At 30.0% G+C, this 9,409-nt stretch overlaps 3 protein-coding genes across 5 annotated transcripts in view; 1 reads left to right on the top strand and 2 right to left on the bottom strand.

Moving 5' to 3' along the window:
- LOC108689360 (U2 snRNP-associated SURP motif-containing protein) overlaps positions 1-2,337 on the bottom strand; it is an 8,056-nt gene extending 5,719 nt beyond the window's left edge. The window contains exons 1-7 of one of the 2 annotated variants that reach the window (XM_018196093.1): positions 2,276-2,337; positions 1,946-1,989; positions 1,749-1,865; positions 1,577-1,673; positions 1,192-1,506; positions 759-823; positions 434-599 (exon numbers count right to left, since the gene is read on the bottom strand). In XM_018196093.1, the coding sequence (XP_018051582.1) occupies positions 434-599; positions 759-823; positions 1,192-1,506; positions 1,577-1,673; positions 1,749-1,865; positions 1,946-1,969 (784 nt within the window). In that variant the 5' untranslated portion in view covers positions 1,970-1,989; positions 2,276-2,337. Of the gene's footprint in view, positions 1-433; positions 600-758; positions 824-1,191; positions 1,507-1,576; positions 1,674-1,748; positions 1,866-1,945; positions 1,990-2,071; positions 2,234-2,275 lie in introns of those variants that run through there. The other variant, XM_018196092.1, reaches the window with a different exon arrangement.
- A 1,399-nt stretch (positions 2,338-3,736) lies between these two features.
- LOC108689476 (bladder cancer-associated protein) lies at positions 3,737-4,501 on the top strand. The gene is made up of 2 exons (XM_018196239.1): positions 3,737-3,901; positions 3,984-4,501. Exon 2 carries the CDS (start codon positions 4,078-4,080, stop codon positions 4,318-4,320), a length of 243 nt encoding a protein of 80 aa, XP_018051728.1. The 5' UTR covers positions 3,737-3,901; positions 3,984-4,077; the 3' UTR covers positions 4,321-4,501.
- A 1,826-nt stretch (positions 4,502-6,327) lies between these two features.
- The window catches only part of LOC108689364 (40S ribosomal protein S10-like), a 4,113-nt gene continuing 1,031 nt past the window's right edge, over positions 6,328-9,409 (bottom strand). Inside the window, exons 1-3 of one of the 2 annotated variants that reach the window (XM_018196099.1) lie at positions 7,421-7,490; positions 6,844-6,988; positions 6,334-6,704 (exon numbers count right to left, since the gene is read on the bottom strand). In XM_018196099.1, coding sequence (XP_018051588.1) covers positions 6,369-6,704; positions 6,844-6,987 — 480 coding nt within the window. In that variant the 5' untranslated portion in view covers position 6,988; positions 7,421-7,490 and the 3' untranslated portion in view covers positions 6,334-6,368. Of the gene's footprint in view, positions 6,705-6,843; positions 6,989-7,420; positions 7,491-9,409 lie in introns of those variants that run through there. The other variant, XM_018196100.1, reaches the window with a different exon arrangement.

Here is a 9,409-nt window from a genome sequence, read left to right as displayed (position 1 = left end):
ATATTTATTAAAATATAATACTATTTTATTTGAAACTATTTTATTTGAATTTAATTTTTTTCAAAATTATTGAAAATACAAAAAAAGTTACAAAAAATGTTTCAGATAAAAGTGCAACGGTTTCACGAGGAATATATTTTAGCCATGTTGTGTCCTTTTTGGATGGAGGCACTAAAAAAAATATAAAGATCATCTTTATATTTTTTTAAATGAAGCTATATAATTTTTTCACATATTATTTCTCTAATTATTGTGCATATAAAAGTATTGAAACAGGAATATCGTAATGTTCCTCCTCCAAAGCCATTTCACTTTCATTTAAAATATTTCTTTGTATCATTAATAATAATTTCGAAGAAAACTGATTGTTTAAAATAAAAGAGCACTCTGCAAACTTTTATTTTTTTTTTAAATATTTTCGTTATATTCTCACCATTAAGATTTTTCAATGCTCGCTCTCCATCTTTACGACTCATGAATGCAACAAAACCACAATTTCTTTGTCTGGCTTTCTCTTCATCACTACGTGGCCACATTATTTTTATACTAGCTAAAGGACCATATTTGCCGAATATTTCCATTAATTGCTGTTCAGTGATCTAAAAAGATAAAAGAAGGAAAGATTTTTATCAATTGTGCATTAGGATGCATTGGTTTCTGTATAATAGTGACGGCGTAGCTTAGCGCCGAGACTACCAGTGTCTTCAGATAACGCTGTGTACAAATTGATATTACAGTGATAAAATAATAGAGTTTACCTTTGGATTTAAATTTCCTAAGTATAAATTTGTGGTATTTGGATCACCATTGTCAAATGAACCATCTGTAAAACAAAAATTCTTCAGCATATCCCATATTTATGAGACAGATAAAGGTGATAAGAGGAAAAAGATATTGGAAGGATAATGGTTACCCTCATATATCAGGGCTAAGAGACGGGGATCATCAATGAAGTTATGCAGATTAGCCTTTCGCGGATCCGGAAATGAGGATTTACTACCTACTGAAGTTGTAAGTATACTACAGATTTAAATACTATTGTAATAAAAATATACTGCCATATCTTTTTAAAACCAATAATAATTAAACAATAATTAAATTGATTATACAATATCAAATTATAAAGTAATTGAATCAATATATTCTAGGATACACACTCAAGCATATGTATATATACACATATATGTATACCTTCTACACATTTTAAAGCGGCCATCATTGGATCTTCAGATTGTGTAGATATTACAGTTTTCACCACACCCTTATACTTGTGTCTCTCTTCACGTTCCTCTTGAATCATCTTTAGCTCTTCTTTGAATAATTCAAGGTTGCTCTTCTTTTTTTCACCTTCTTTCTTCTTCTTGCCTAGCCTATCCAATTTTCGTTCGTTTGTTCCAAGTAATCTTGCATATTCTTGAGCTTGTTCAGCCGATGATCTATTATCAACTAGTTCTGCGATTTTTGACTGTGGTTTATAAAGCTTTCCTTTTTCTCTTGTATCTTCCTCTATAAAAAGAATAAAATTTATGATTTACATAACAAGTACTTTAAATGCATATTATAATTTCATATTTACGTCTTTTTCCTGCATCATATGTTCCAGCCTTTACCCAAACCTTATTAGTTGTTTTACTAGGTGTTTCTTGAAATGTTGCTACAAATTCTTCGAATGCCTGTACAGAATACACATAATTATCTATATAAAATATCAAATATAAAAGAGGATGTCTGTATGAGGTACTATTCACCTGAGCCGCAGCTTGTTCTTGCTCTTTCTTACGTTGTTCTTCCAATTCCTTTTTACTTAATGGCCTTTTACCCATTGTACCAATGGAAAAGGCCTTAAGCTTTTGCTCCGCAATTTGCTGTAAATATAAGTAAATAAAATATAAGTTCAAAAATATGCAAAGAAACGTAAAAATGATTCCAATGTATAAAGAAGTACCTTCATCATAGCCTTATCCGCCATTTGTAAAGAAACGATCTAACCTAAAAAAAAGAAGGAAATTAAATAAATTGACTAAAATTTAATCACTAAAAGGATAAATTTACAAAAATAAATAATGCATACAAGTTAAATGTTATAAATATCCGTCACAAAATTTCGAACTCATTCAATGAAATATATGTAGAACGTGCAAATACTATATAAACTTTAAAAATGTTGAGAAAACAATTGGCTGAAGTAATACGTATGTTGGCAACTGGATTACGGTAGCAATGGATTTATACAAAAACGTAGAATTCCATCAAGATATCAATGTATCAAACGTACTTTATCACTTCACACGCGAAAAAATTATAAATTATAATAATGTCTCTTTCTCAAGAATCTCATGATAATAGCGACACCTAGGATTGTGTCTTTTGAGTGCGTTCCACTTATAACGTTCACACGCTGATTATTATTTCATCCTTGTGTCATCAAATGTTAAACAAGAATGAAATGATGATTGATGCACGAAATGACAGAGGCTGCGCACAATTGGACTAAAGAACAGGGAATAGAGAATAAAGCCTGATGCACAATAAAGGGTGTGCGTCCACTTGATGCTTTAAAGTCTGTATTCATAGTCAGGCCTTATATTTAATGCATGGTCTACAATGGGCAGTAACAGTAGTTGATTAAGGAATAGGAATAGAATCGACCAATCATAATTGATTATTTTTCTCACATTCAACTATGATTGGTCGATTTCTACGCCTACTCAACTACAGCTGCCAATTATAGATCATGCATAAGGCTTCCTTAAATTTATCTTTAGATGCTCTTCGAATTATTCCATTGGCTGCTGAGCATTTAAAGATAAATTTAAGGAACCTTTAAGTACAAGGTTTGACTATGAATATGGGTATTAAGAATCTTAATGCTGTCATTGCCAGCACATCGCAGCCAATACGGTAGCAAGATTCTAATCCAGCTAGCAATCCAGCAGGAAAATAAGCACCATATGCCGCAAACTTTATACCTGTATTCATAGTCAGACTTTGTACTTAAGACTTCCTTAATTCGTAAAGTATCTAAAAATAAATTTAAGGAAACCTTAAATATAAGGCTTAACTACGAATACGAATATTAAGGCTGCTTTTACTGACGCTCGATGCTCATTTTCAGCGTCAAAATAGGTCACGTGATTAAAATTGATGCTTGGTATTCGTCAATTTTGATCACATGACCTATATTGATACATTCGAATCATCAAACATCGAGTGTCAGTATGAAAATGCAGTCTAAGAACTTACTTGAAATTTATTATTCCCTGTTCTTATTGTCTGTGTTTTTCAATTGTGTGTAGTAAGCTTAACAGTTTATGGCTATAAATGATTCTTTAGTTCAACTACAGAAAACGACAGAAAATTACAGAAAACAACCCTGATGACTGCGGTCAAAGTTTCACTATAAATGTTTTAATGAACTACAAATGGTTTAACCAATTAGAAAAAAAGAATTTTACAAATTGACCAATCAAAAATTGCTCTAAAGTATTTGTAGCATCGCATTGATCGTACTCCATATCGAGTTTCATTTGATGACACAAGTCGATATAAGTATTATTTTATTTTTGTCGTTCTCTGAATGTCAACAAAGATAGAATTTGTGTCGACTTCGTTTGTCATCAAATAGAAAGCAACCATCATTGATCGATACAAACGTCGTATCACATGCCGTATCGCAATATCGTCACTTGTCACCTGAGCCAACCGCAGCTGATCACGTCACATGTGCGTACAGTTTAATCCATGGTTGTCAAGTGGTCTTCTAATTGTGCAAAATTGTCGGTATATCGGCTGTGATCTGTGATCGGCTGATTGTACAGGATCGACGACAAAAAATGTACGTTCGATGTTAAAAGATGATGATAAATTGACTCGTATGCGAGTGATGATGCTTCCAAATGAGGTTAATAATAATGTCTATGCCGAATATTCAGGTTATCAGGTATCGAATATCATTCTAATATTAATGTTGTTGCTCTTCGAAGGTCCTGTCATAGACGAGATAATCATCTGACGTGAAAGAGACGTCACGAAACTCTGACGAACGTAACTCTTACTATTCTATACGATCCAGAGAAAATGTACTGTCTACAGTGGCTGATCCCGGTGTTGCTGATACCGAAACCTGTGAACCCAGCACTACTGCAAACCCACGTCATGTTCATGGCACTTTATCTGATTGGATTCTTCCTGGAGCGCAAGCCCTGCACTATCTGCAGTCTTGTGTTCCTCGCCGCTGTCTTCCTCATTTGTTACAGTGGAATAGGCAATTGCCTGCTCTGGAGCACAAATTGTGACACAGTAAGATGTGACAATGGCTAAGATCATGCCAACTGCGTTTAATTCGATAATATTTAGAGAATTATCCTCTTGTCAGTTTTTTCCATTGCGTGTGCACACGAATTTTTGCCATTCTCTTCCTCTTTCTCTCCATACTCTGGCATAATACACGAAAGTAGCTTTTCAATCCGTATTTTGCTAGCATCTGTTTTGCCCATATTGTGAAAGCGATGCCTTTAGTATTTAGGTTTAATAAGTTTAGCTTTTCAAATTATCAAAATTTTAGTCTTAATGTTAATTCTATTTAATCTAATGTTCATGTTTTATTGAACATTTTCATGCTAAATTTATGTAGAATTCAAATTTTGAAATTTTAAATAAGCAAAAATGTGATATGATGTATTTGATGAGATTCATAGTTTGAGTTTGGTCACAATTGTTGAGTAGAGTCAAGTAAATTTCCGTTAGCATTATGTAGTCTTTTTTTGTTAATATATATTATATAATAGGCGCAAATTTCATATATTAATTATAATACAACAGAATTTGCTACAACAGAATAAAACAAAAACTGAAGCTTATACAGGTAACGACATATTTATATTTATTCATAATTTCTAAAGGCAGTTTTTATTCCAATCTTTTCAATATGATTCTAAATAATGTTTTTCCAAATAAAATCCAATATTCTTCCTTATGCGTTATGCATTAAAAAATACATATAACAATTACACAGAGTTACAATTCTTATTTTGTTAAAATCACTTGCATCAAACAACATATCAAATGATTATTCGTTTGATGTCAGATGCAAAATGAATATAATTTTTTAAATACTTTAACCGAATATAACAGGATTTTATATATTCACACAATATGTACAGTGCACTTGGTATCAAAGTGACACAACATATGAAAACTAAAACATCTCGAAATTTAAGATACTATCATTTAGTAAAAACATGAAAATTTGGCAAGTTGTTTATCTATATGGAACTAATTAGAAAATGTCGATTGATTTAAAATAATAAAAATCGAAATAATGTAGCGCAAATATTATAAAATTTAGCCAAGCGAGTGTTATATGAGAACTAAAATTTTTCAAATAAGTACTTGTCAAATCTGTCCTAATTAAAAAATATAGTGTGTAGAACCAAAATTCAATGTGAAATATATCTTTTGTATTGTTGGTTTTGTTGTCAGAAGTGTAAATTGTATTTATTTTTTAATTTGTATGCCTCATAAAAAGATTTAAGTGAGATACAAGTTCTGTGCTATATTTATGATTGTAAATTTACTTGCTATCCACAAATGTTAATATAATTATCTAATTTAGCATAAGTAGCATTACCAATGTAAATAATATAGGTAATCATAGTAACCAAAAATTATTATCCATATAATAGTTTATGAATATGGATAAAAATTGAATTAAAACATTAAGTCATGTCGATCATCTTTTATATCTGTCTCTGAAGTATATATGTGAAGGTCAATTATCTTCCTGCATCTATCTTGTAAGCTTATATTGTAACATTTTGACATAAAACAAGGAATTCCTTTAGCAAAGTTGCAAAAGCTACAGCAGTCTTAGACACATTTTTTTATTTAGATTCGAGTGAAAGTTTGACCAGGAATTTTTGCAACTATATAAAAATTGTATCTATATTCCTTGGTATGTAAGCACATATAAAGAATCTGTGATGACTTTGATTGGAAAATCTCGATTAAACACAATAGATTTATCTGTTCGTTAAAACGAATTAGAAATTAAACTTATTAAAAATATGTTCAATTTTCCCACAATATTATTGCTTGTATACTCATACCTACATTGCTTCCAAATACTGTAAAATATAAACCGAGAAACTTTACAAAAAAATAAATATAAAAACTATAAGTATATTTATAAATATATTATGAGTAATAAAGAAATCTCCAATCAAGTAAATTTGTTTCTTTTTCTTCAATGCATATCATATATTATTATAGAAACACATTGATGAAAGTATCATATTAAATAATGTTAAAATAAAAATAACATGTCAGTTTTGTTTTTTAAAGCATATTTATTTTATATTAAAAAAAAATTACTGAAGAGCTTTTCCACGACCAAAACCACCACGGAATTCGAGGTCGCCGGTACCTGCACCAACATCAGCCTTTTTGTCACCAGCATTTGGAGGACCACCTGGTCCTCGTCTATATCCCGCACGATCTTCTGTTGGTCTTGAACCTTCGCTCCTAGTTGCCGCAGGTCTTGGTCTTGTAGTTTCGGATCTCGGTTGTTTCTTAAGAGTGGAGGGCACAATTTCAGGTGGTAAGTGTAAGTATCCACGTAGATATTCAATACCATCATTTGTCAGGTACCAATAGAAATGTCGCCATGCAAACTGTTCTTTGACGTATCCTCTAGACTTTAAAGACTAAAAAGATAGATAGGTAAGTATATATACATACACTGGAAACTTTAATTTACATTAATGTACAAGTTAATGATAGTTTACAATGCAATAAAATTTTATTCTTTTTGTGCAATGAAAAGGAAATAGTAAAAATTTTTACCTGCATAGCCTTAATAACTTGAAGATTAGGAATATTTTCTAATTCTGGATGTTTCGATGCATGATAATCCTTCTTCGCTACCATGACTCCCTCCTTGAAAAGGTACTCATAGATAGCTACACGATTCTTTTTTGGCATCAACATTCTGTAAAACAATAATAAAAATGATTTAATACATATTAGTATAATAAATGTTATAGCTTAAAAAGATTGAAAATCTATTCAATCTTTTTAAGCAAAAATAAGATTGAAAGGTATACTATCTTTAAGGTTATGTATAATAATAACAAAATAGATATTATAGGCTAATGCAACTGCATTATTATAAGTTACATTTCAAAATTACGGTTGGTATAGCTACAATTATGAATAACATTAAAAAATGAGTTTTTATTGAATCACACGAGAATGAGACGTATACAATTCGTAAATACTCCACGTAACAACATATAAAAACTGAATATAATGAAATATATTTGATTTGGATAACTTATGGATTTTGATGAACTTTTTACTTTTTTATAATTTTTATAAATAAATAGGATTAAAACGGATATCGCAGCAAAACTAAACCTACTTGACGACTTCAACGTGCGCCTGTTGTCGGAAAGAACCATTCGCTTTCGCTCATGTGGCTCGTGACAATATCGATATACGATATCTCGAATAATTCGAGATGAGCGGAAATAACCATATTTCTGTCGCGCCGTTTGCACTTTTTGCACTCAACATTTACGTTTTCTTTTTTTAACATCAAAATATATACTTGTTTCGTTTTAAGTATAAATATTTTTTAAGTATTTGTTCAAGCAATGTGACAAACCTTTTCTAAAGGTTGATCCACGATATAAAAATGACCAATCGCGTGTCATTAGGAAATTGTGCACATATGACGTATGCATAAAAATTGTGTATGTATATATGTATTAGGTAGAAAAAGTTCGTGGCATTTTTCCCGTTAGATGGCATTAAAAAAACGCCACGACTTTTTCCCATACCTAATATATACATATTTACATATTATGTATGTGTTATATGTGCATAAATTGTATATTAGATAAAATTAATTAGATAAAAAACGTAAAATATGATCTTTAGAATTATATAATACAGGCTTATAGAGAATTCTCATCAGAATATACATAGATTCATCATTCAAATACACAACTTTAGCTAAAACAGGATTAGAGAAGATTCTATGTTATTATTTTATTAATAGTTATCGTTCATATGTGATCAATATTGAAAACTTTCCAACAGAGGCACAATTCGACACAAGAATCATTCTGTCTTTATTTCATACTGATTATCGAACAAGAATAGGACGACTTTTGTGTCAATTTGTGTCTCTTACTGGAAAGCTCTCATCGTTCGAGAAATCTATGTGATAGTTTCAAATATACTTCTCTCGTAGATGATTTTATTCGGAATTCAATTTCAAATTTAATGATCTTGAATGAAATTGAATGATATTATATTCTAATATTTAATCAAGCATCCAGTCTCTTTAAATCTTAAATTATTGGCATACATAAGTCGAAATAATCATTCTATCATTATCTTAAGTTTATTCTATTCTGTCTATTCACAGACATCAATCCAATAAATATGTTAATAATCAGTGCTTACTATTCGACAAGCTGGAATTATTTGCATTAACTTTATGTCATGGTATTGTGACCATTATACATCGGCCAGTATTTATAAATTTTTATATTAAGATTATCTTAAATACAGTCTTAAGATCACAAAGCTGGTAATATCTTAAGAGTTAAAATATATTAACTTATTGAAACTTTTTAAGGCTTGTAATGTAGATAGTTAACTTATTTTGCTACTGTGTATATCCTATATACACAATTTAAATTATACTATAATAGATTTTTTTAAGGAAATATGAAATTAAATATGAATTGATAGCAAAAAGGTTCAATATCAAAATGTGTTTGTACTCCATTTATCATTTGCTAGTCGAACATCAATATTACGATAATAAGAATTGGTTTTCTTTCAAATATAATCTTTTTAGAGAAATGCTACATACACAAATGAATATCATGTTATACTACGTTTGCAGCATCTTTGACTTATTTTTAGGTTGCAGTATAATCTCTATTGTATTTCTAATATTGTATTTCTTTTGTATTTTTTTTTATCGGTAAGTTTCAAAACAGATATATAACAGAAATTCACTGTGGTTTAATTTGAAGATAATTTGAATTTCAAGAAAATAATTAATAATTAATAATTATTTTTAAAAATCCTGAGAAATCAGGCAAATGAGAATTTCCGATTTCTCGGGATTTTTTTATTATTTGGGGAATCATAAATTATATTTCCGTTAATAATTATTTTAATTAAACATTCTTAATTATCATCGTTATTAACTTCTGTACAATTCAAGCTTTTATTAGATTTTTCTATTGTATTTTCATTATGAATTTTAAGAATGCTTGTAGGACGTCTTCTTTTATGTTTTGCTCTTGTATCTCGTTTCATACATATTTTATGACCATTTAAGATTGGCCATTTGTGCTTTTCAGTTAGATATTCCGCTGCTATTTGA

This window comes from Atta colombica, unplaced genomic scaffold (genome assembly GCF_001594045.1).
Source record: "Atta colombica isolate Treedump-2 unplaced genomic scaffold, Acol1.0 scaffold27, whole genome shotgun sequence".
Taxonomy (NCBI): Eukaryota; Metazoa; Arthropoda; class Insecta; order Hymenoptera; family Formicidae; genus Atta; species Atta colombica.
This window is presented reverse-complemented; position numbering and strand designations above follow the sequence as displayed.